This window comes from Astatotilapia calliptera, chromosome 12 (genome assembly GCF_900246225.1).
Source record: "Astatotilapia calliptera chromosome 12, fAstCal1.2, whole genome shotgun sequence".
In the NCBI taxonomy this organism is placed as follows: Eukaryota; Metazoa; Chordata; class Actinopteri; order Cichliformes; family Cichlidae; genus Astatotilapia; species Astatotilapia calliptera.
In genome coordinates, this window is record NC_039313.1 from 28,892,571 (window position 1) to 28,919,995 (window position 27,425).

Sequence of the window (27,425 nt, forward strand, 5' to 3'; positions counted from 1 at the left end):
AATGCAAAAATGGGTGATTTTTGCATTTAATATTCACTGAATTTACGTTTAACAGCTTCAAATGTGACTCATGTCAACATAAAAAGATTCTCACACTCCAGATGTGTTAAAATGGACATGTAATGATCCTACTCGTGTGATGATTAACAGTTAAAACTGAGTAAAAGATGGGAAGGAGCACAGAAATAAGAATCCTTCAAATATATGAAGAAATGTGTTAAATGTATAAAAAGTGCTTGCCAAAGGTTTTTGGGAGGTAGCTTATTGAAATAATTTTTCACATCATCTACATATTTTTTTAATGAATTTGTTGGATGTAGTGAAGAGGTATTTCAAGAAAAGGAGGAAGATAGGGTAACACATCATATGGATGGATGTTATCTCATGGTGGTGCCAGCTGAGAACGAGACAGGGTCTGGATGGTGGGGAACAGTTACCAGATGATTGGGAAAGAACAGACTCGCTAAAGGAGTCTCGGAGAGTAAGAAGAGGATGGAGGGAATGGAGATCAAGTGTACCGGTACAAGTTATTAAAGAACAGGGGAGCTGCAGTAACCACAGTGGGATAAGGTTATTGGAGACCATGAAGATGTGGGAAAGACTCTGGGGTGACTGTCAGTGATTTTTGCTTTGAGAGTGTTGATTGAGATGTATACAGGAGGTCAGAAGGAGTTGCATCTAGGAGGAATCCTGGAGAATTTTTTTTAAATATCTGCAACTTACTGGTGCCTTAGCAGCAGCAGCACTTGAAATGTCGCGTGGACTGATAATATTTTCTGTGAGCGTGGTGGGATTGCTCCTCCTGTCGGGCAGCAAACGAGCCCCCAACCCGTCCAGAATGGAGAACTCATGATTTTATTCATTTGACTCATAGGATGTATATCTACCTCCAGTTTCTGAAGTTTAAAGGTGTAGTCTGAGAATTTGGGAGTTATGCTTATTATGTTATCTCAGCTGAGCATAAAGACAGGAAATGGAAAGTAACAGCTCGCCTGCTCTCGCTATAAGGAAACCAAAATCACCTAAATTCACCCTAAAAACACACTCTGTAATGCCAAAGCTGAAGATGGTCACAATTTTGTAAGTTATGACATCATTACAGCTACATGTTCACAGAATAACCAGTTACTAATACTACTAACATGTTAAATTCAAAGTAGTGTAATGTTACTTTATCAAAAGTAACATTTTTACATTGTAAGTGTAACATATACACAACATTGTTCTGTAACACTGCAGTGACTCAGTGTGGGTTAGAAATAAGTGACTTGATATTTCAGCAGATGTAAGATGTTATCTGTGTGGGTGATATCTTCTGAAGATCAGTAACACATTTGTTTCTTTTATACAGTGTAAAAGATAAACATTTCTAGGCCTGTTGCAGACGGGAGTAATTTATTTCATCGGTGAGAATTAAAGTAAGAAATATGGTCCTGGGTGAATCCTGAAATGAATCCTGAATTACAGGAAAATTCTACAACAGCAAATATGGCATCAGAAACTTAACTTCCGGGAAAGGAAAAAGCTTTTTAAGGAAAGCTTTTTAACCCATTTTCATCAGATTGGACTGCTGATTGCAAACATGTAGTTTTTAATCCCGCCACTACCTTTAAAATTAAAGCTCATTTTAATTTTGCATTGCAATAACTGCATGAACAGGTGGCCAGAGGCATTTCAAGATAACTGTTGAGCCCTGAGAGAGCATACAGAGCAGGACAGCTGTTTTCAATCTTCATGGTAAGCTAAGCATCCAAATAGTAGTAGTGTTTAAATGATTGATCATTTTTTAACAGTAAATCCAACATTGTGCAGGACTTGTTCCGTCAAGGCGTGATGTATTTTTTAGTTTAATCTGTTGTTCCACATTTCTGAGTATTATCAATTGCAACTAAAAGAGTCAGTGAGTCCGTGTGAATGTGAATTTTACTGTCTTTTTTTCTAGTATGTTGACCATGTAAAACCTTTCCTGTAAATAAAAAAAGTGAGTCATGTCTTACTTTCATAAGACGTATGTGGAAAAAATGTTCAGTTGTTGCAGTTGAAGGTATGTAATTAGTTTCTAATTTGTTTAATTAAGGTAGCAGTTTTTTATTCATTTATTTCTCATCCTTATTATTTAAGAGCAAACATAAAACTCAAAATTTCCCTTGCAATCAATGGCAATTCTAGAAACCTTTGTCATTACTAAATGCTTTATTTTCTTTCTGCTCGGCCTATAGTTGCTGTTTGCTTGTGGGTCTCTCTGCTTTCAGTTTTGTATTTAATACCTGAAAAAACAGCTTCATTGGGTTGAGTTCAGGTGATTGACTTTGCCATTGAAGAATATCTCATTTTCTGCATTGTTTGGGTTATTGTTCATGTATACCTATCAGCTGTCACATTATCAGTAAACACCAGTTTCCACTGGTTCCACTGGCAGCCATACGTGCCCATGCCATAACATTACCTCTACAATGTTTGACAGACAACATGCTTTTCTTCGGATCATGGGCTGTTTTTTCTCCTCCCCCTCTTTCCTTTTTCCATCATAAAGGTACAAGGTAACTTTGATTTCTTCTGTCCAAACACTGTTTTTTGTTTTTTTGTTTTTTCCAGAGTTCTGCAGTTTCTTCTAGATGTTTTCTGGCAAAGTCCAATTTGACCTTCTTGTTCTTGTGGTTTGCACCTTTTTGAAAACTGGCTCCTTAGATGACTGTCGATTTTATAATAACATACCTAACTCCACAAGAGTTTTCTTGAGTTGTGAAGCTGATTTTAAACCTGGAAAGAATTCAGTTATTATTTCTTCTTTTTAAGACTTTACCAAGTAGCTAATTTCGCCACTCCTCAAATTTTTACATTTACCCTGTTAGGTTAGTTTTGTTTTTCCAGCCTAATGGTGGCCTCCATTACTTGGTCCTCATACTGAGGATTCCAGTGAAAAGCTACTAAATGAAACTTCAACACATGGAATCCACTCCAGATCTTTTATCTTCTTATCTTCCTAAGAACCAATAGAAAGGACACAATGAAAAGGATGGGTCTCATGTCTCTAGTCCACTAAGATAAAGTTCTTGTATAATTTAATACACTTTATTTTTTTTACTTGCATACTAGAAAGTAAAAATAGTCAAATCATATTATAGTTTTTAAACGATTGACTGAGTTCACAGAATCACCAGCAGGGGGCACAACAGACTAGAGTACAGCTTTTCCTGCACTGCTCGGCTTCTCAGGACTGAAGAAAAGTGGTCACTATTTAAGAGACAGGTGATTAACACAAGAGTAGGAGTCATTAGTTGGGAAAGCAAACAATGTTGGGATTAAAAGCTAACACACCCTGAAGTTGAGCTGCAGCAGCAAACAGTGAATTTTTGTGGTTTCACTCGCATTATCTCCCTGAGCCCTTAAAGCCAGGGCTGTAGCTTTCTGCTCTTTTAAGTGGGTGGATTTTCAAACAGGTCCAGAGCTGCCTGAAGTTTCACAAAACAAAGTGTACACGTTTTACCTGGAGGAGGACAATTTGGTTTTGTTTTTTGCCTTTTTTGCACAATGTTGCTGGTAATTAGACACACCTGTTCAACTCGGTGCATTCAGGTAAAGACTGCAGTCATCGTCGAGAAGTTCAAAATGAGCATGAAAGTGAGGCAGAAAGGCGATTTAAGTGACTTCTGGGATTTTCCTGCACAACCGTCACTACGGTTTACAGGAAATGATCACGAAAAAGAGGAAATATCCAATGAGCAGCAGTTCTGTGGGTAAACATTAAAATGAAAGAACGGGAAACTGGTTTGCTTTCACCTCTGGGCTGGAAAAATTGTACAAAAAAAAAGAAAGAAAGAAAAGAAATCAGCTGAGGTGGGAGTCACAGAATGATTTTGTGATCGATTTACATCATTTCCACAAGGGATCAATAAAGTATTCTGATTCTGATTTTTCATAGAAATAACTCATAATAAAAATGTATGGAATATATTTTGTTAATTAGAAAACAAACGTAGCGTTAGAATAATATATTTCTGTTTTTTAAATGTGTAAGCATCTTTAAAAGTCCTATGAAGCGTTGTATTAGGTTCATACTGTGAATAGTAAAATCTTAAAATGGGAGAAATAGATGTTCAGCACTCAACGCTTATATTCCTTGTGTAGTTTTAAGGGATGATCTTGACCACCATGAGCGATTGTGGCAAATGCTGAACATGTGATTGAAAGTCATGCAGCTGGTTGTGGAGCTTGTTTACAGTCTGTACAGTCCGCACTTTCTCCAATCACATGAAGAACTGTAGAAGTTCTCCAGGACAGAGGAGCAGAGGTGTGGACTCGAGTCACATGACTTGGACTCGAGTCAGACTCGAGTCATTAATTTTATGACTTTAGACTTGACTTGAAAAAATGTTCTAAGACTTGTGACTTGACTTGGACTTTTACACCAATGACTTGGGACTTGAATTGGACTTGAACCGGTTTACTTGAAAAGACTTGATATTTTACCCCAAATATAAAATTTAACATGCATATTATATAGAGATTGAAAATGTGACGTCATTCACGGGTAGAACCGCAAAGGATTCTGGGAACTCGTGGCAAGCGGTCAAGCGGTACAAGCGCACGCAGGCTTTCAATTAAAATCAGTTATACAGCGATAAAAAGAAACACAAAAATGTCAAGAAGCTGTTGTATTATTAACTGCAATAGCCGGTCGCATGACAGCCACGGGAAGCCGACGGGTAAAGAGATCGGTTGTTATCGGATTACGTCGAGCCATGTTTCCGAAGTAACAAAGAGGCGACTGGATTGCAGCCATTCAAAGATCAAATATAACGTCCTAGAACACTCCAGCTCACAGGTTAGTCTGCTCCAAGCATTTACACGAAGGTCAGTGTTTTTTAGTAGTTAATACGTCATTTTCATAACATAATTGGTGATATAGGTTACAAGCAAGTCTGGCGCTGAACAGAAATTGTCGCGCTATGCTCCTTTATTTATTGTGCATAAATAGTGAATTGTCCTGACACAATATTGCGTTTCGCTTCTGTTATTATGGTACATTGACAAAAACATATACTTTTATTCACAGGATAAAACAGGTTTTTTGTATCACTAATTGCCCAGTACGATTACAGCATACAATATTATTGTCACTGCTACATTTCTGTGATGCTACCAGAAATTATTTCCACTGCTAATTAATTACCATTGAGCTCAAAGGTCCTATTAATAAACGGTTAACGAATGTGTATTTATGACGACAATTTGTGAGACTGGTAAACTTATGATACGTACGATGGTCTTTCGTTCTACACGGTGCATTTCAAGGTCCTGCACCCATCCGTCGGTAAACTGTACCTGGGCTTGTTGCAGTGACCTGAAGTTACTAAACTTCATGAGTGTATGCACTCACTCCAAGAAGCGTATAATTATAAATATGCATATAAATATGCTAAGATGAGATAGCTGACTTCATCTAACTAGCAAATGTTGTCCAGGCTACGTTGGTGATACAGTTTTTTTTAATGTGTATGATATTTTTGTCATGCGATTTTAAAGCCGGTCCTACAACCGCATCCAAGAATAACATGCAGCTTATCTCAGAACTGTCGGTGAAAATTATTCTTGGAGCTAGGTTTAATTGAGCTGCATTTTAAAGAGGTGCAATTTCACAATTTGTGTATATTTTCTAAGTTCACTATTTTGTCATGTGTTGAGAAAAACACAGATTTAAAAATTACATGGTCTAATATTTACATTTAGCATAACTGCAACATGCTTTTTTTCGGGGTTTTTTAAAGACTCGAAAGGACTTGAAATTCAAAGTTTAAGACTTGTGACTTGACTCGGACTTTTACACCAGTGACTTGAGACTCGACTCGGACTTGCCTGACATTACTTGAGACTTGACTTGAGACTTGAGGATAAAGACTTGAGACTTACTTGAGACTTGCAAAACAATGACTTGGTCCCACCTCTGCAGAGGAGCCTACAAAAGCTTCTCCTGTTTTAAAGGATGGTCACGCCCAGTATTGGTTAACTTTGGTTTTCACTGTAAAAACATGTGAGTGATGACGTTATCCTGTAATCGCAATTTTAAACATTTTAAAACATTATCCACTCCCCCAGAGACTGAGACTGAATGGTACCACCACCAATCCCAACACAGAGACCCTCTAACTAATGGGACAAAGCAGAAAGCAGTTAGACCCAGTTTTCCCAGAGTATTGTTCACAGTCTGCAGGTGGTCTTACAGTTGAAAAGCTTCTGGAGCTCTGGCCTAATGCACCATGTGAAAGAAAGACTCACAGTTTGATGGAGCATGTAGTGACGGGTGAGGTCGGCATGACAGATTTGCAGGTGGTTGACTATACTTTTAAGTAATAGTTAGTAACGGACACTTCGGTGTAGTTTCAAGTAATCCTAATATATCTGTCTAAACCCCCACACCATTACGCCACCACCAGCACAAAAACTCTGACCCTACCGTCTGAATGTTGCGGCAGAAGTTGAGATTTTTCACAAACAGTGTCCAGTTTTGGCGAGACTGTGTGAATTGTAGCATCAGTAGTGGCACCAGGTGTGGTCCTCTGCTTCTGTGTGTTCAGAAATGCTCGTCTGCATACTTTGGTTGTCACTATTGGTAATTTGAGTTACTGTTACCTTCCTATAAACTCAAAGCAGTAAAACCATTCTCTTCATCAACAAGGCGTTTTCACCCAGACAGTTGTCGCTCATTGGATATTTTCTCTTTTTCTAAATGATCATGTAGGAAAATTCCCGATCACTTTCCCTTCCCTTTCTGCTCAGTTTGAACTCAGGAGGCCGTCTTGACCATGTCTACTTGCCCAAATGGATTAACAGATAACAGATAGACCCAGTTTTGTGGGTTTCCAAGAAATGAGTCACCGAATAAACACTTTAATCAAAAACACCGAGTGTAACTGTAATTCAGCGGCTCACAGCTTTTGTTTTAATTCAGAAAGAAATTTTAGAGTCAAAACCAAAACTCAATTCACCAATTCCACAATCGGAGTATTCATCAGATTTTGCCAGTGTAGACTGTTTCTACACAGAACATTTCATGGTTTGTCCTTGATGTCTCACTGGTGTTTAATCTCTGGAGTGTTTAAACATTTCATTCTTTTTATTCTTCAATGAAGTAAAAAAAAAAAAAAAAAACACCACACAAGTAAAATTAAACGTACACTAGCAACTTTTTAAACTCTAGATGTGCAAACTGTCACTTAAAAGTATCTTCTTTTATATTGATGTTCTCTCGTGGTTCACTTTCTTACTTTCTTTTTAAAATGTGTCTTTGCTCTGCTCGCTAACCTTTATCTTAATTGATGTTTTTAACAAATAGTGAAAACTGTTATCACTTTTCTTTGAAGTTCAATGAAAACATGCATGTTTTTGTTATAGCCAATTGTTGGAACTATTTTTACAGGCTATATAGTTCAAAAACAAAACAAGGAAACTTTAAAAGTAATTTGGAATCACAGAAACGTACATAATTTGGAATAAAATCAGAGTACAAGTAAAGAAACTGTGGTTTCTTATATTTTGGGTTGATAAAGAGACAAGAAGTGTAGGTTTTACACTCAGTTGCTTTATGTATTTGGAGCTAAACAACGGCATCACTTAATCAGGAGTCCAGAGGATAATCTCAACTCTACTGAAGGTCAGTCAAGTCTTAAAAATGTAAATAATTAACATTTAATTTACCCGCTGAAAGAGAAAATGCGCTGACCCTGTGGACCCTGAAATGATCCCCTTGAAGGCAGAAATATATGATGTAAATTCTCAGAAGAGCTCAGGGAGAGGGAGCCGCCCCGAGGCCGTCAACACAAGGCTGCTGTGTGTACACATGCCATGTCCTCGCGGATTTGTAGATTTGTCTGTGATACAGGTTGACATGAAGGATAAACATGTAACAATATTTCTTTAATGAGTGCTGCTGCATTTAATTCGAAGTTACGCTAAACAGAAAAGTAGAAAGCTCCAAGTTGGAGATTTTCAAAAGATTTTTAGAAGATTAAAAGTTTAAAACATCATTTTAAGAGGAAACAGGTTGTGTGATCGTTTTTGCAGCTGGGATTTAGTTTATTGCTGCAGTTTATGATCAAGTTTTGTTTGGAAAAAAACACAGGTCCAGTTAAACTGAAATTAATCTTCACTTTTCTTCCTTTTAGGTCAACACATTTATGATTTTTGCATGCTTTTGTGGACTCTCCAGGGCATGTAATTATTTGGAATTTAATGGTGATTCAGACCAAACATTAGCAATAATTTAAAAAGCATTATTTGCAGGTAAATTTTTAAAAGAAAATGTTTTGGGAACACATTAGCTAGTTTTAGGGGGAAAAGGTGTTGTCAATAATTGTTCATTGTATTTAACTTTTTGTAAAGAATTGAAACATTGTTACCACCTATATGTTCAAAATCTTTACTCATATTCTAGCATATGTGTGTTATGTGTGGAAGCTGGTCCTCTGGAAATGGTTGTAAATGTCAGTCTGTGAGGACGTTTAATTGACTTCTTGCTTTTGATCTATGCTTATAGATATTACAGTTGTCTTTATTTAGCAAGGCTACATTTGTTTCAAGCTTGTGGTCGCCTAGTTGAAGAAAATGGTGTGAGGTTATGATGAATGTGTTCTTTTCTCCGAATTTTGACTGCAGTCGTTGTCCATGGTGCTGATCAAAAGCTGGAAGGCTGCTGTTGATATTAAAGATTATTGGTGTATGCTATTATTTTTGCAGCACTCTGTGTTGTGTGTGTGTTTGTGTATGTGTTTACAAGTAAGACAGTACTGGTAAAGGATTCAGGGTTACCTGATCCAGCCCCAACTATAAGCTTTATGAATAGAAAAAGTTCAAAATTCCAATTGATAAACAACCCACAAAAACATGTCTCTGTGTGTGTTTTAGCTTAAAAGTAGTTACTGAGAGCATAAAGTGCTTACTGGCTTATTTGTTATTTAAATAAAACCATTTGCTTGTGAAAAAAGAACAACTGACTAGTTAAGTCATAAGTTATTACAGTTTTTTTGTTTTTGTCTATTATCACAGTAAAACAACATGAAACTCCAACTTTAGGCCACTACTTAAATATTAATAAGGAGACATCTCAAGACTTTAACCTGGTTTATTCAGACACGCAACACTAAACTTGTTCTAGAGGTAGGGAAATGTGGAAATTCCTTTTTAAAACAATGATTGAGGGCTAACTCATAACTTCAGTTTTAAGTTCAGTTCAATATTTTCTGTATTAGGATATAAGAAAAGAGAAAAAAACCCTGGTCCTTATTATTTTAATCTGCAATAACTTTAAATGTTTTTGCATGACTGTCTCTCACAACATTATGGTCGAGTTTTGACCTGCTCTTCTTTACAGCGTTGCTTCAGTTCATTGAAGTTTGAGCATTCATTTATGCACAGCTCTGCTAAAAATCCAGCATTTCAATCAGGTTGAAGTCCGGACTTTGACTGGACCGTTGCAACACTTTGATTTTCTTTTTAAGCCATCCTGTTATAGATTTGCTGATGTGCTTGGGATCATTGTCCTGTTGCCTAACCTAGTTTCAGCCAGGCTTTAGCTGTCAGACAGGAGGCCTCAAATTTGCCGCTAAAATCAAAAACACAGATCCATCCTGGCTTGCAGTAGTAGTTCACAACTATGTTTTTGCTAATAAGCACAAGTGGCATGTACATGAGTGCAATCTTTAAATTAACCAATATTCAGGTTTTGTTCTCAGTCTTAAATTCTGATCAATAAATTTGAGAAATTCAATATTTAGGCTTAATTTAAAATCTGAATATTTGAGCCAAATCCAAACTGCATCAACACAAAGATGAGCCTCATAGCTATACTGCTTCATCTTAGACGTTTAAACAAAAGACATAAGACAGTGTAAACTTTACACTTTTATTTTTTTTGGAAATACACTAGAAATGTTTACAAAAGCACTGTAGAAACATCTGTGCAGTGTAAATTATCAAAAACTAAAAATGAATATTACTTTGAAATCATTTTGCACCTAACATGACAAGGGAGATTGTCATTTTCAGCAGCAAAACAAATTAGTATATCTATAAAGGAAGTGTCTGTTAGTGACTTCAGGATATTGAAATGGTGAAAAAAAACAAAAACCTGTAACAACAAAAAGGATGGTATGGCACTAGTGCTCATCCCTGAAGGAGGGCTTCATTCATCTAGATATGTTACACAATATCGCCGCTTTACTAGGTCAAGATAATCAGCCTTCCAGTAAAAATCACTCCAGTTTGACAGAAATAATTCATTATTCCACAAGCACAAGTTCTCATACTCATCAAACACAAACACCCAAAACTTAAACCACGCCCAACATCGTTACAGACTCTTTGTTCCCAGTATGGCATACTGGGCCATCTTTTATACCTAAGTGTTTTTCAGTGTGGGGAAGGGAAAAAAAAAAAAAAAAAAAAAAAAAAGGCTAAATACAAAATGAATTACTATATTACAATACTAATAAAAAAAGAAAAGGAAAACAACATAAATATTGAAATATTCTGTGGCCACTTGCAAACATCCAGTTTATTTTACACAGCTTTGTATTGCTTTGTCTTATAATACTGAGATTTTTTTTTTTCTCTGCCCACAAAGAGCATTGATCACTTTTGTTTGTATCGCACTGGGTGAAAATAAAACTAATACCATTAAACATGAAAAATTTCCTTTTTTCCCCCCTCTCTTTACTCTTGCCTTGATGTAAAAGGCACATACACTCATTCAAGCTCCTGCAACAATGCTCAGATACTTTCACAAAAGTTGTGGCACATGTTTAAGGAAGGAGGGGAGGAAAAAAAAAAAAAAAAAAGTAGGTTTTGTAACATTATCGCGGAGAGTAAACACAGTGCCGGGGCAGATCTATAGGGGTTATCTTTGGTCAAGTTGGAATGAGCCAATGGGCTTAAAGGACCGGACTCAAAGGTCAGTATAGTACAGTGGAATGAGAGTGATGGGTCAAACACACAAACGCGATCCTCTGGATTAAGGTCTTTCAGGTTCAAGTCGATACATTTTTAAAAAGCTGAACAACGATGAACCGCGAGTTTGCACAGGGTGGAGGTCGCATGCGTGTGGACTTTTTTTTTTTTCTTAAAGGCCTTGAGTGAATTGATTTCACTTCAGAATGAGACTTCAACACTGTTGGAAATATTTGCTTTTGTGAACTGATACCACTATCTGTCCGTTGAGTCTATAGCGAGAAAGATGGTTAGTCTGACTCGGTGCTGAAACTGAAAATAAAGGGAAAAAGCTGACATGCGAAGGATCCTGACATTTGCCGAATTATTTTAATTTTTTAAATTACTTTTGCAAGGTAAATCTTGGATACCACAAATTAAAGCTGGATACAGGTGTTTTATATACTAAATCAGCCCATCAGCATTGTAAGTGGTTACCTTGGACAACTTTTCTGGAGACTTAGAAGGCTACAGCTACTCAGAAAGCATGACCAAGAAAGATTACACAACTAAATAGCAACAAGCATGGATTATAACTAATGTGGCTTTTCTTCATTGGACAGCGCAGAAAGGACCAACTGAGGGCTTAAGTGCTCTTAGAGTAGATATTCAGTCTGTGTTATCTAAATAATGACCGAAATGGATCACCGTCTTAGAAATGCTGAATTGGTTTTGTTACTGCTGGAAAAGCAAGACAAGCTTTTTTCTGTTTCCTAGCTTCAAGCTAAGTTATGCTAACTGGCAGCAGGCCATAGTCTGAAAGGACAGAGTGGCATTTAAATGTTCACCAGAAAGCAAATGTGTGTCTTTTCCAAACTTGCATTAAAGGACTCTCGACCACAGTGTTATTAAACCCAAACTCCGACTCCGGCCCCCTTCCAGGTGACAATGAAGTGGCTCGGCCCTTTTGAGAACCTCCAGCGAACTGTCTGCTAATAAAACCCTCAAAGATACATGTGATATGGTCATATCACCTGCCAATAGATGAAAGAGAGGTTACAAAATATCTCTACTCATAACTGTAACTGCTCTAATTCCAATAAATGGCAGCAAACTGTGCTCAGGTGTCAGAGGGTCGGTTTAAAAAAAAAAAAAAAAAAAAGCCCCTGTGGTTCAACCCGAAATTTCATGTGAGCACATGTGGACCCACATACAGATACATGTTCATAGGTTATGGCATTTTTAGCAGCAATAACAAATACAAAAGTATATCAAAAAAAAGAAGACACTCCTTGTGCTGAACACAAGTAACACAGAGGCATGGATGTCCGCTGTTCATTTACAACAACATCCATCAGAAACAATACTAGCCAGGACAAACTGTTGAAATGTTCTTAACATATGGACCACTTTGCATTGTCAGGACAAAACATGACAAAAAACACAAACAAAAAGACAAGAAGTGAAAATATACAGGGCACAATTTCCAGGCAAAGTGCAGGGAACTTTTCCACGCAGACAGTATTATGGCCTTAAATTCACTTCCCCACTGGCTTCCATCGCCTGTGGGCTGGAAGGCGTGCCTGACGTGAAACGTGAAATGTAAGACAGACAGTGATTCGAGCGCTGCGTGCCGAGTTTGCCTTCCGTGTCTATAGCTCCTTGGCAAACTGAATGAACAGCGAGTGGTCACGGCACACGACAGTGTCTTTGACAGATCAGGTGTAAATACATTTACATAACAGGACCAAAGGGGAAAAAAATACAACCCTCCCCCTCCCAAAAAAACCCCCAAAACGGTAGGCTTGTGTGAGGACTGGTTTTAGCAATCCAAATTGTGCTTTCTCTAATATGTAACAGTGTAGACGTGCAGGAGCGCGAACACCAGAGCAAGATTAGTGTCTTTCAGCACACCGAGAAGGACTGCTTGCTGGATTTGGTCAGAGGTATTTCATCAGTTCCCCTTTACATATGTACAAGATTTTTCCAGCTTATTTGAACGATGCACGAAAATAAAGAACACGCTGAACCATTGTAAGGCAGAAAACTGGTTCAAGACTCCCTCGTAAGTTCTGTGGGTGTTCATTTTTTTCTTCCTTTTTGTTTTGAAGTGTTCAGTGATGCTCAGTGCCATTTGTCCTATCGGTTTTACAGCTAACGAGTGAAGGTCTCAACCGAGGACTCGGATATAGCTGACGTCTGAATAATTCCATTTTTAAACCAGTGTTTTTTCTTCTGGGAAAGACAAATAAAAATGAGTCAAGGAGGAAGCAATTACAAAAAAACCATTTCCGGTGTTTCACTTTATCACGCTTATGTTAGGGGGAAAAAAAAATATTTGCACGTTGTCCATGAAAACAGGACACTGAAGTGTAAGATAAGGTCCACACACACGTTCACTGACTGATACTAGAAGTCCTGTGTGTGTGTGTTCGTGTGTCTCTGTACTATTCCATTATCTTAGGAAAAAAGGCAAATGGTTTGGCTCAGTCTGTTCCACGTATAAAAGAAAATACCAGGCTAGGAAAACCGTCAAGTCTTCTGAGCTCAGACTTTACTCTGCAGGGATTTTCTAATCTGTTGGCTTAAAGTTTTCTCCTCGGACAACACTGACTGACAGGATAGAGAAGGAATGCGACAGTAGCAACACCCCCACTGTTGTTCGCGTGTATGCAAAATGCTCTGCGTGTCTTGTTAACCGTTAAATTTTTGCTCAGAAGGTCATGCGTCAGAGTGCTAGAGTGACACCTATGTATGCTACCATGTTCCCTCAGAAGAATTACAGGAAATAAAGAAAGCCGCGTCCTGGCTGAGCCCACCCGGCCAGTCCCTTTATCTTTTAGGGCCAACCAGGACAGAAATGAGGATTAGAGTGCAGGGTTGTTGGTTGTGCTGCAGCAGGCATAGAGGGCCATGCTCAGCAGGTAGAGTGGAGGAGGACAGACAGTCTTAAGAAGGCTCAGTGAGAGGAGCAATGTCTTTGTTGACTAAACAATTACTGGGGTTTGTGTCCAACTGCTTTCCCCAACCCCCAAAGTGAAGTGAAAATGAGCCCACTGTTTATGCAACCCCCCCCGCCCGCCCGTTATAACGTGAAACCCTCGTTCTGCTTCCTCAGCCCCCTTCCTGAGGGGATCCTCGATCAACACTTCTGTGCCTCCACTGGAGACATGGCAATGTAGGAACCGTTCTTCATTGGCTGGCTGGCCGGCGTCTCTGACGATTCGTCTGTTTTGTCGCTGACCGGAGTGTAGGCCGTGTCATCTTTCGCCGTCTGCGCGTGGAGAATCGAGGATAGACGTCGTCAGTACAAACAACAGAAGTGGCAAAAAGTCTGCTCATTAACATTAAAGATATGAATAAATGCTCTGAAATGTTTACACTACAATGCAAATGTGCACCAGTAGTACAAAAACAAAGCCACCACAGAAACATTAACTTAAATTAGGGATAATAATAATAATAATAATAATAATAATAATAATGACAATGACAACTACTGTGAGGTGAGAAAATGTCCCATAATGATAATTAAAATGATAACAATGAGAGATGGTGGATAACAAATTAAAAAGGAGAACAGAAAACAAGGCAAAACTGAAGACTTACAGCAAAAGAATGAAAAGCTTCAGCAAAATCAATACGTTTTACTTCATTCTAAAACAGAAAAGGAAAAAAGGGGGGTTACAGAAAATTAAAATTAGAACATGGTTAATACAACATTTCTTCACATTGCAATTAAGCATCAACATCCTCTTTGTGCCGACATATAAACTTGGATGCACATGCGCATGTTCAGGAACAGCTCTTGGAAATATTTGCTTTTGTAGATGAGACAGTGCTCGGCTTAGCACAGGGGTGCACAGCTGGCCTGGCTCCATCTCCAAATCTCTCAGATCATTTATATTGTGTAATCAAAAGCCAGAGAAGTAGGTGCCTGCAGGTAAATTTCTGCTTCTATTTTTTTCTGCTAAGCTAGGCAAGCTGTCCTCATGATTAAGTTTCATATGTGGCCACGCAGAGACGCACACAGTGGTATCAATCTCATTTAAGAGATTAGCAACAGAAGCAAATAGTTCTTCAAGCTATTCCTGTAACATGTAGCAGGCCTCCTTCTGCACACAGAATAGCAAACTGTAATAATCTGAGAGCTGGGGCTTCAAACTAGCAGTCCTGCACTGTTAGAGATAACAGGGGGAACATGTGTTGTACATCATCTCTAGGCTACTATCGTTCAATGAACTGCAGCTACTACGCTACATTCATGTCTGGTCTGACTGAAAGGAAATGTTGGACAACTTTTGCTTCCTGAATTCAAACATGCATCAGCTGTTAGGGAACGTTCAACAAGGGAAAAAAAAAAAAAAAATCCCAACCCGCATCACGTGATCCATTCGTATTGTGGAAAACTGCTCATGCTGACTTTGCTGCACAGATATCATGCAATGTGTTAGTTAACATGCACGCAGCTGTGGGTTAAACTTGCAGCTCCTCAGGGTCAATGGTAGAGGAAGTTGTTGTCCATGCAAGAACCAAATGATCAAAACCTTTAAGACTAGTGTTTACTGCAACTTATGACTAACGTCTAACTACCAGACTTAGTTATACTGTGAGATAATGTCAGTGGGCAGCAAACACACCTCAAAACAGAGTAACTATCATTACTGCAGATTAGTTCACGGCAGAATGTGGCAGTCCCTACCTTCTTCTGGCGGTTTCGGCAGAACAAGACGAGAAACACGAGCAGCAGGATGATGCCCAAGCCCACGATGAGGACGGGGAAGTTGGACACAAGAGTCACGATGAGGAGCAGTGACCTCATCTGGGCTGCTGACTCATCGTCAATAGTCGCCGTCTAGAGTTGTGAAAGATGACAGTACTGACTAAGCAGTTCACTCACGGTTAGTCAAACACGTTAAGCTATGCTAAAAGATTAGATCCTCACCTCATTGACGAACATGATGGGGAAAATGGTCTCGGTGATGTTCTTCGTTTTGCTGCGGGGCAGAAAGACAAGCACGGCGAGGTCAGGGGGAGACATCTGGCTCAACATGTGGCTGAAATGGTGTCACAGTGCATGTGGCAACAGTAAACAGTGGATCAGAGTTCAACAAAGCCTGACTTACGGAAAGCCTTGGACTCTCTTCAGAATGATGTTGAGCTGAGCTCTCTTACAGGCACGAATGGGAACTCCTGCCGTCTACGAAGAGGAGAGCAAAGACAAAAATTGGGGAAGAAGTTTAATTTTCTCTTTTTCTTTTAAGAAAAACTGCAGCAACAAGCATGAAAACCCCCGAAAAACTAAACAACAGAATTTAGAGGCCAAGTTAGACAGTATCAGAGAAATATGTGTTTATAATTCCCAAACTATGAGATACTTTAGCTATTGTTTGAAAACTTTCTTTTCCTTGTTTGGATTACTGTACGCATGATATCACATAGATATTCTTCTCCCCCCATCGTCAGAAGAATGCGATCGCTGTCGTCTTTCCATCTTTGTGTATTATTTGAATCTTTATTTAACCAGGAAGTGAAACTCTTAGCCACCAAGTCACAATGCTACCGCAAGTATGTGCTCTGAGCATTTCTCAGCAGAAACAAGGAGGGTGGTGGGACCATTCTGATGCAAAAGTAGATCACAAAAAAAAAAAAAAGCTAAATCTGTTATTTTAACATCACGTGCAATTTGAAAAGTGACTTGTGCAAACACTCAAGTAAAAGACTTAATTTAACTCACTCAATGTTAAAGTGATGCCCTGTTTATGTGGTAGGGATGATCAGTACAATAGCAATAACAATTCAGACTATAATAATTATAGTAGTAATAATAATAATAATAATAATAATAATAATAATAAAGCTGAACATTATTATTATTTTTTTTTTTTCATAGGAGTGAAAAACAAAAAAATAATGTTGCATGCGTGTTGAGCACTGATCAGTAAAAATACTTACAATGAGCCGGACACAAAATAAAATGAAGTCCGAACAAAAACAAATAGAGGGATTAACCCCCCCTCAAAAACAAAAAACAAAAAAAAACATTTATAAAGCAACCACTCTAATTTGGAAGGACAGATCGAAGTCCATTACACACCCATTAGTCATGATAACAGCACTGAGTGTTCAACATACCGGCTGCAGATCAAGATACGTCTCGTGCTCCTCCTTGTTGGGGTTAAGGCCATCAATGGCGTTGATGTAAGCGGGGTCAGCCTGATAAAAGTGTGGGAAGGACACCACGATGGGAGCGCCTTGAGGGAAACAAATCAGAGTCATATTTCTATCTAAAGATTAAAACAGCAAGGGTCAAGGAAAAAACGATAAAAGTAGTAACTTAAGATAACAGCCAGTGCTTTGTGTGACGGAAACATGCACTCGTGACTAAACGATATAATAGAAATGATAGCTAATGAATGTGTGTTTTAGGTTTTATTGAGCGTTGGTAATGATTAGCTGAGAACGCTGCTTTTCTTTAAAAACAAGAAAACTAATGTGATCAGTCGTTTAGCAAAGAAGACGTTACTCCTTAAAATGACGCATTAGCAAAACAGAAACACGAAGATGCTCTGTCATAGGAGTAAAGTATAAATAGTAGTTTTCATTTAGTCAATCAAAACGAAACTTTGATTTTTTTTCCCCCTTTTTTCTTTAAAACATATTTAGATTTTAGAAAGTGTTGAGCACTAAATATTTCTCCACATCAGATCAAAAAAAACATTTAGATGTGGTTTGAAATGCAACATCCTCATCTTTTCGTCTTAGTCTGGACCCTCTGGCAGACAAAGTGTCGGTACAAGAAATGCTGGAAGAAAAGTCACGTTGGAAAGCCGAGTCTCCAATTATGGAGATGGGTCGGTGAAGTCTGCATGCACAAATCTTGAACACTTGCAGCATGGACAGTCTGTGCTAAAGATTTGATTTGAGAATTTAATCTCATTTGATTGTAGCCTAAACAAATTTCCTTTAATTATATTAATTCAACCTTTGAAAGCTGCTGTTTCTAAAAAAAAAAAAAGAAAAAAAAAAAAAAAAGGTGGGTGCAGGTTGTAACTGTCACATCACTGCTACAGTGAATAATGTTTTTTTTCTTGTGGTTACAGCACTCAGACAGTTTCAGGATGACACCACTTTGCATATCACAGCAGGCCTTGATGTTGATTTGCTGAAATGTCACACCACAACAGAGTTTCCTTTACATTTGAATTGCAGGAAGTGATGCCAACAGCCAATTGTGTTCGATTACGGCTGAGTTTAATCAGCAGCAGCCTAATATAAAACCATAAAACATTTCCTATTTAAGACTTACAGTGTGGATTTTTTCACTCAAATGTAATAAAACTATAAAAGTAATTAATCAAATGAACAAACAGGAAAGTTTAGAGGTTACGGTATAGCATCTTTCCTTAAAGCCCAGTTAAGATCATGTTATCAGAACAACTGTACTTCCCTTAATAACCACCATAAAATAGTTCAATATTTTAACTGTGCCGACTGCAATCTCAGTCGGCACAGTTAATTATTGAACCACTGAGTAAAATCTGGCCTGCTCAAACAGTGGGAATGTCAGATAGCAGCCAGGGCACAGGGTTGCTGAGTGGAAGGACCTTTTTTTTGAGGGGTGGGGGAAATGAGGAGAAAAACAAAAATGTGTCATGGGGCCAGTGTGTGGGGGAATTGGGTAATTGGGGCAAGGGAGAGGCTGATGGTGGGATGGCTCGGTGCTCCTACCTTCTCGACAAACGCTGACTTTAAGCACTCCGGTGCCGAGACAGTCACCAGCTGGCACACAGAAGCCCGCGTTGGCGGGGTTGTTTTTGGGGCTCATGAGGACGTCATTAGGGGGTGCAAAGCGGTACGCTTGAATCCCTTTCACCTCCACGTCTTCCACATAGGCTAAATGAATAGACCTGAGGAGAGAAAGAAAGCACTCATCACTTAAGGACTTCAGGATGGGTTTAATAAAGACCTCAAGTGCCATTCAAGAAGGAAATAGTTCTCTTTATATTTATAAATCTTCTAAACAGAATAAAGAATGACAACGCTCATTTCCTGTTCAATCTTGGCATGTCTGGGCCTAACTCTTTCCAACTGAGTTTCTACTGGATGCCTTCTCAGAAGTTGCCCTTATCAGTGTGTTTGTAAGCACACACTGTGCGACTCAGTTGGCATTTCCTTTCATTAACCTCGGTTGAAGTTCTTGTCCTCACCCCACCAGGTGCTTTGCCTGTAAACAAATTTAAAGCCACATAAGGATGCACACCTGCAGAGATCAGCAGCGAAGATGTAGAGCAACTCGTTCCTGTTTATCAGCGGGTGGAAAACTGCGCCATCGGTGCCGTTGATCATGTTGCTCTGATTGGATGACCACCACGACATTTCCCTGTTGATCAAGAAGAACCAGATATTAATTTGTACAAAAAAAACAAACAAACAAGTATTAGTACTGCTCTAGTTTGCAATTCCACAAAAAAGCAAATATTAAAAGAAATTATACTCATTTAACCCCCCCCCCCCCCCCCCCCCCCCAATTCTCCCTCCGAATTATTTTGCAACTCGTTCTCAGCCTTCACCTTCTACAACAATACAATCTTCCTGAAAGCTGAAATAAACAGGGGAAACCCATAAATATTTCACATCTCTCACAGCTGAGAGACATTATGTTTTTGGCATTTGGCCTTACTCACATTTCCGGTATTATACGACAAGTGAATAGAAAGCAGGGAATTATCAAGGTCTCTCAAGCTGAAAAATCAAACTGCTGACTGCGATTACACCCATACCGCCACTGTGCTACAGAGTCACTACAACAGCAGCCATTTTGTACCAACAAGGAATTTCAGTATAGTTTGACCGTTTTTGTGTCAGAAACCGAGTATTTCTGTATTGCTTCATCAAAGTGAGTACTTTTTTCAGCACACACAGTACTCTAAACACACATTCAAAGTGCAAGGTTGATGTACATATCCAAATATCCATTTTGCAACCCCTCTCCCCCTAAAGCCAGGGAGCAAAGACTTTCCCCTCTGGACTTTCGGATGAACATTGCATAACGTAGTAAATGCTATTAAGGTGCGTGGAAGGAAGAGGAAGCCATTTGCCGGCTAGAAAGTGTTTCCTACCATTCAAGAAACAATGAAAATAAAAGAGTTTATATAAAGACAATTGAAAGTGGCCTGTATGAGTTTTTACCTCAGGCCGTTCCACGTGTCGATCTTCCCATAATCCAAGTAATTCTGCTCACCGGTGTGGAACACAAACTCTCCTTCATGGGTGCCGTTTTTCTGTTGAACAGACAATAAAACTGCTGTCAGCTGCTGTGATAGAAAACTGTGCAGGATGGTAAACAGATATTCTGCTGCTATAAGAACATCAGCAAAAAAAAATGTGATTCAGCTTTTGTATTTGTCAGCGCAACCACAAGTAACCAAGTGAAGATTAAACTTCAGTTTAAATCAATATTTTGAACAACAAACTGATCAGAAATCAGTTCAAACACAAAAAGGCCAAATACATAAATTTTCTGTTACCAAAAAAAACAAAACAAACAAACAGACTAACAAATTAGTAATTGTCTTTAAGTCACTCTAAATGCTACACTCAGGATCACGTGGTTGTGGCGTCGCTAAGATGCGAACAATACTCTATAAACAGGAAATAAAAATGTCATCCATCAGCATGTGAGCATTCAGAATTTTCTTACATGACATTACCACAGACTTCCTCTTGTGTGACTAACCCCTAAGAACAAGAGAAACAAAAAAATCTCTGGAAACAACAAAGTGAGTAAAACTTAAATGGCAGCTGAGCTTACCTTCCACATTAGCCCAAAATATTCATCTACTTCAGGCTTCATGGAGTGGACTTTTGTGAGAAGAGGGTCTTTAAAGCCCCACAGAACCTCGTGCACAGTGCGGGTCATGAACAGTTCAACACCCAGGCTGTTTATGTACATGGAAACAATAGTTCGCAAGAAGAAGGAGTAGGAGTTCAGCTCGTTCATTATTGCCTAAGGAAGACGGACAAAGAGAACAATGCTACCATCAGAAGGCTGGAGGCAAAAGGTGAGAGTGCTCCCATCACACACAGTGGAAAAGATCACCGAGTCATTAGTTGCATCTTCCTTGGCCTGCTGCCTTCTGTTTATCCGTTCAAAAAAATGAAAATGCTACAATGAAAATTTTGGGAACATGCGTTTGGATGTCATCCAAAATCTATATGACCTTTCTGCTTCTAGTCATAGAAATCCATTCGCTCACCACAAACGGGATGTTGACAGTCCTGACGATGTCAACCTGTGGGTCTCCGACGGACTTCTCAGGCACAAAGACAAAAGTCTTTGGGTTCAAGGCGTAAACCTTGGTGCCATTTTCCAGGAAGGTTACATTTTCCCGTGGCCTGTACTCCCTGGTGTGGACAGGACATTTGTCAGTTATTCCAAGTTTCTTTTGTTTTGATTTCACACATCAAAATAACTTCAGATGAGTTTCCTTAAACAGGGCTTTTGCAAACCTGGCTAAAATATTTCACTTTTCCAACATTACATATTACAGACGCATTTAAATTTCTTCACAAACTAACCTGTAAGTATAAGGTCCGATCTGTTTAACAGATGCCTTCCCACCTGCCATGAACACCTCTGGATTGGTGACGTTGAAGAAGTAATACTCCATATAAACAGGTGGAGGTGGATTCTTCCATGACTCGAACACTTGGCTCTTCTCTGTTAAAGTAATTTCCTATCAACAAAAGAAAAGAAAAAAAACATTCAAAAAACAGGAATAATATCTCCCAAAGCATGAAGTGATGAGAATGTTGCTGCGCTGCATTTGATATTAGGAGTGCTTTCTTTTTCTAGTCTCAAAGAGGGCCATCTGAAAGAACACACGGCACCTTTCAGCAAGGAGCTGGTGACGGGCCAACACCTCAAAACCCAGAGGGAAGCAGAGGAAAGTCCTTCACAGCTGAAAAACCATCAGCACAGCCAGCCAGTCTTAGCAAAAACTGAGCACAGTCTTCCAACTTCAGCAAGCCTAGGCAAGAATCTGACAGTGGGTTTTCAGTCCGCCCACGGTACTCGCATATTGGAATGAGAAAACATTGCACTTAGTGGCGTTAGCCATCATACTGGATGCAGGATGTCAGGTAAGATTTGTAGCCAAAATACAGAAAAACAAAATGACCACAAAAATGCTGAAAACAGCTTCAGACATTTCCCAGATTCTTTGGCTAAACTCCTATGGGAAAAAACCTAAACAAAAATGAAGGGCTCTAGTACATAAACCGTCTGTAAGATTAACCTGGACACCACATGGCTGAACATGAGGAACGGTAACAATTAACTTGAACTGCCAGCTGTAAAAAGAAAATTAAAGACCTTCAAGTATGTTGACCATTCGTTGACCAGAAAAAACAAGAAAACACTTTTTTTCCCCTCCCATTCCTGCCAGTTTTCTAAACTTAGTGTGGAGAAACGACCCTCTTCCGTCTGTGTCTTTCATTCCTCAAATGATTTGTCGGCTGAGCGGTGCTCTTTAGAGATCCTATACATAGTCCTCTATGGCTTCTCACGGGCACTTACTGTTGTGAAACTATAGCTTAAGGTGTGGCTGCACTTCCTGTTTGGGTTAACATCTTGTTTTACTTAAAGCTATTGTTTTCCGAGCTTTGTTACATCAGTTCCTCTTTTCCTGCTTAAGAAAACCACATATCAGATTATCACAGGGGTCAGCTAAAATATCTACTTTGATCAAGTTAGACAACTGATTAAAGAGGGGAACATAAGATTAAAGCAAACTACAACTGAGTGAAAAAGACAAAATTTAGCTGATTTAGTGTTGATGAGATTAAAGATTTTACCCTTTTTGTCTTCTGTTCATACCTGACTACAATCAGCAATTAGTTTCTTTGCCGATTAGTATTTATTCTGTGAAAAATAGTGCAATGTAAATTATTCAGAGACCGAAATTGTGAATAATTACTTTCAGCCTGACATCCCAGGCAGATGACTATCCAGTATGTGGAAGAACAGAACTTGAGGTACTTAAGAAGTGAGACTCTCTTGAGTTTTGAAGATCCTGTTTCTTAATTAAGAGCTCGAATAACACTGCATGAAGTGAGAAAGAGTGCTACCATCATAAGATGTGTCCACGCGCTAAACAACAAGCAAAAATGACCCAATTTGTTCCCTTTTAAAAGAAAGCGTCTCACTTTCGAAACAGGTTTGAGTCAACGTCTGGCTTTTTCTGTGTGACAGCCCGCATGGCTCCCTGTGTTTGCCAAACCTTGAACAAAGGTCTTTGGAAAGTCCTTCATGAAAGTTGTATTAACATAATTTATCTCCAGAAAAACCTTGAAAAAAAAAAAAAAAAAAAAAAAAGATAGCCAAGGGACAAAGCAGGGAGGTTTTTCAGTGCACACAGACACACTGCGGTGGAATTTGCTAGTGGAAAAATTGAAATGAACTGGACCTTTGCCAAGCAACTTCAGGTACAACTAAGGTGTGGCGTCACAAGCTCCTGCTTTGATCAGCAAAAGAAGAAAAACAAACATTGTAGGCATTGTGAAAATAAAAGCTTTTGTAAATTTCTCTTTGTGCTTCCACAATGTTGAAGCTTTAACATTTAAACTGTGCCACATTTTGAGTTTTACCAACACGACCTTGGTCTTGGAGGCTTTTATGCTACAGTGAAAACACAGCTGAGGAGTGGCGTGAGTGGGTGTTCTCTTCTTTTCAGTTTCGTCATCTGAGCTCAACGACTTGGGCTAGGCCAAGCCCGGAACAACAGCAAGGAATTAGGAGAGGTTGCTCCTAAACAAAAATCATACCCCTGGGGGCAAGACGTCTGTCAAATTCCTCACATGGCTTTTATGACTCTTCCTCCACATCCGGCTTAACTCAAGAGTTTGTGCCTGGAGGTAACGCAGACTTGCCCCAAACACATCGGCTGCTTCTTATTACAAAGAGACGAATTTAAAGTCAGATTAGATAGATTTGTTTGGAGTTGGTTCAACGCGTACAAGACAGCCTAACTCAACGGGAAGACTGTGGTGAAAGAGGATTAGCTATGCTGTCATTTCATGTAATCGCCAGCCACATCAGAATTAGGTCCCCTGTTGATGAACTTTGACTAACTCTCTTAATTTGGGTCCCCTGGGATGGTGCCGTGACTGCAAATGAGAGAAAAAAAAATGCGACCCCGACCTAAATTTAACCCCAGGAAGGGGAAACCATGTCAGTGAGGCAGCTGTTATTGAGCCACCAACTTGAAACAAATAGAATGTTAAACCTTTCTGCTGAGCTGATTTTAGCCTTTTCCTCCTTAACATGAAGATGCAATTTTTTTTGAAGCAGGAAAGAAAAGGCAGAAAGGTTTTAAAGTACTGATGAGGATTTGCAGATGGCATTCAACACAATTTGTGTCAGTAAGAGGAATGTGAGGCATTTTAAAGGGCAGAGAGCAGCAGGTTTATCTGAGAGAGGGTGTCAACTGGCAGCACCCCTGCTCCATCACCCCATTCATGTCCTAAACTACAATAAAAAGCAGACATTCATGGTTCAGGCTGACCCACCCCTAATGCCCCACCAGTCCGCAAGCATGCAGACACTTAACTGCAAAAGTGCAATGGTGAAAGCAGGTTTTTGAAGCAAAAGCTGTTTCTGTCTAAATTTGAATCCAAATACAGTAAAACACAAATGTTTAGCCTGAGTTATTTCTCAAGTGAATGTTATTTTGTAAAATCACTACACAAAACTGAAACCCACTAAAATTAAGCATTTATGTTGAGTAATTTTTACCCAGATAAAATTGCACAAGAAAAATTTTGCTCACAGCAAAGACACAAAATAAAGCAGTGCTGCAATTTAAGAAATGTACAGGATTGGACTGCGTGCAGCTGTATTTTAAGGACCTACTTCACCAAAGAGCCAATTATCTTTGGCAAGATGTGAGGATTTATCAATCAAATAGATGCAGATTTGCCTGATTTATACAAGTTGGATGCTTGATTTTCAGAAAGAATGACAAGTTCTACAATATGCAAAGAGAGATATAGATCCACCACTCTCAGTCTCTCCTGCCCGCTCACTCGACTCCCTTCCCCCCATATCCCTCCAGACCTGCAGACCACCCCCCAAAACTAGATTTCTACTACTACTACTACTACTACTACCACTGATGATCCCTCTCAGAAACCTAACACCTGAAAAAGACAGTGCATGGTGCCTGTATGAATAGAAATGTGCCATCAGGTCATTGACTGGTACTGGAAAGGTTATGAAATGATATACTGATGATAGATTATATATTTCTCTCATTTCACCCAAAAATCAGCCGCATCTAATATAAGCAAACTGATGCAAAAAAAAAAAAACAAAAAAAAAAAACTGTTCAAGGTAGCCAACAAATAAGAGGAATCATTATGAAATGAGATAAGGTCATGACAAGCTCACCTCATCATATTCCCCCTCACTGTGAGAGTTACAGGGGATTTCTACCTACAGCGGTCTTTGTGTAAAACGTTAAAACAAACCGAAACACGTTAAATGGCCTGTCTTAATTGAAGCTTGTAAAAAACAAAACCCTCGAAATCACAGAGCATTATAAGGAGACTTAAACAAAGTATAAGCCTCGGATCCTGCGGATTCGTGAAGGTGGGCAGGCTCTGGGTTCATCCCGCATCGCTGGAGGGACAGAATGCAGCAAAAAACAGCCCATAATAACGTGAACAGTTGAATCTATACAATTTACTCGGTCGTGTGACCCTGCATGTGCCATCACAGGTGAGATGCTGTAGGTGCATGATTGGCTACTGCAGACGAAACGCTAACATTTGAACCCCTCGTGTGTGACATATGTGAAGAGTGGCAAATGAACCGAAAACGTAAAGAAATCTTCTTTTTTAAGAGATTCAACTCACCTTTTTTAAGCGGCTGTGGATCATGGTTTGGAAGACTTGAGCCACGACCAGGGCGATTCCCACTATCAGGAGATGAGCGCAGATGAAGCCGGTGGCGTAAATGGCACAGGATCTCCGAGTCATGCTGCCGGGCGTCTTTTGCTGTCCTCTTGGCACACAGGAAAAAAAAGAAACGAAAACTTTTGGACGGTATTCTCCAAAAATCTTCAACTAGAGACGGCGAAGGGGAGGTGTGGGACGGTGTAACCCCAGTCTCCTGAGCAGCAGCTAGGGTTTAAACTTCTCTCTTAACGGCTCCGGCGTGAGCTCCAGTCAGGCAGAGGCGAGGTGGAAATATGTATCAAAAATGTTGGCACTTCTTCATTAAAATACCAGATACTACTAAAATCTGGTACCTAGAAAGAGAGAAAACGGAGCTGCTCGGAGGCGGTGATGAAATGAAACGGCAGCTCTCGGTACACCGGGACACAGAAAAGGAGCTGACCTCCTCCTCCCCTTGCTCTACGTATTAATGTACCCGGTCAGGCGACAGGCGAACAGCGTCGTTTGGGTAGGCTGCAGGGGCGGTGGGCGTGTGCAAAGAGAAAGAAACGGCGGTGATGATGTTTTTCTTACAAGACCGAAGTCACATAAAAACACAGCAAAACACGTACACACCAAAAACAGTCTATTTTGTCTTTCTTTTTTATGTTTTTATATTTCTCTATATATCGATTTTTTTGTGCGTCTTAGCGCACACTTTGTTTGCTTTTGTTGTAGCCAGATGACCCCAGACAGCTTGTCTTTGAGTTAATGCTTAACAACTGTGATTATATTTTAAGTCACAGTGAAACACGAGCTGGCAGTAGTACACCCAGTGCTACCAGGGTTATGAATGATTTGGCAGCAGCGTGCACATCCACACGCCGCCGGTAGTGTGACACCCGGTGACTTTTTAACAAGCTTACTGGGACCGAGCTGCACCGCACATACTGACGGTAACCGTTTTTGGGAAAAGTGACGTTGGGAAGGAAACACCTTCAGCTCGCTTCGTGGCACATCACATCAACTGTGCAGACAGCTAGGACCCGTTACTTTTTATACGGAAACCGCTAGCTCGCCTCATCTTACCTCCTTAAATACGAACCGCGTGGATATGAATAATGTCCCATTCAAGCAACCAACGATTGTTGACGCGAGCCCTTTGTCCGACCAGCACACGTTTTCATTGGTTATCGTCCTCCCGGACCACCGTCTCGAGACCACCCCCTCGAGGCGCTGATTGGTCAGACGCTGGTGAGTACGATGTTGAATTCATCGACTGATTTCTGGGCGGGGCTTCTATAAAGGGGGAACCGGACGATGTGACGCTCTCCGCCGGGAGGAAAGTGGATTCTCAGCGGCTTGTGAGGACACGGCTGAGCCCACGCATGATGCTGTGGAGAACAAGAAGAATGTGGAAGATTTATTGCTTGTATTGCACAGTTATCGTGAGGCAAAGTACGATTAAATACCGGCAAAAGTGTAATATTTTAGGTCTTTTATACAAGCAAAAAAATATCGTGTTGAAAAATTTATGTTTTTACTTTATTAACTACACTAAAAGC

General features: G+C 39.6%; 1 protein-coding gene across 2 annotated transcripts; it reads right to left on the minus strand.

Annotated features, from left to right (window-relative positions):
* Positions 1-10,577: 10,577 nt before the first annotated feature.
* scarb2a (scavenger receptor class B, member 2a) lies at positions 10,578-26,473 on the minus strand. 2 transcript variants are annotated; one of them, XM_026188942.1, is made up of 13 exons: positions 25,840-26,473; positions 21,502-21,659; positions 21,180-21,327; positions 20,735-20,929; positions 20,113-20,204; positions 19,184-19,303; positions 18,652-18,830; positions 17,056-17,174; positions 16,047-16,120; positions 15,866-15,917; positions 15,623-15,775; positions 14,530-14,577; positions 10,578-14,194 (listed from the first exon to the last, which is right to left on the minus strand). In XM_026188942.1, exons 1-13 carry the CDS (start codon positions 25,960-25,962, stop codon positions 14,063-14,065), a joined length of 1,593 nt encoding a protein of 530 aa, XP_026044727.1. In that variant the 5' UTR covers positions 25,963-26,473; the 3' UTR covers positions 10,578-14,062. The 2 variants fall into 2 exon arrangements, with proteins under 2 accessions (XP_026044727.1, XP_026044728.1); XM_026188943.1 differs by lacking the exon at positions 14,530-14,577.
* Positions 26,474-27,425: the final 952 nt, after the last annotated feature.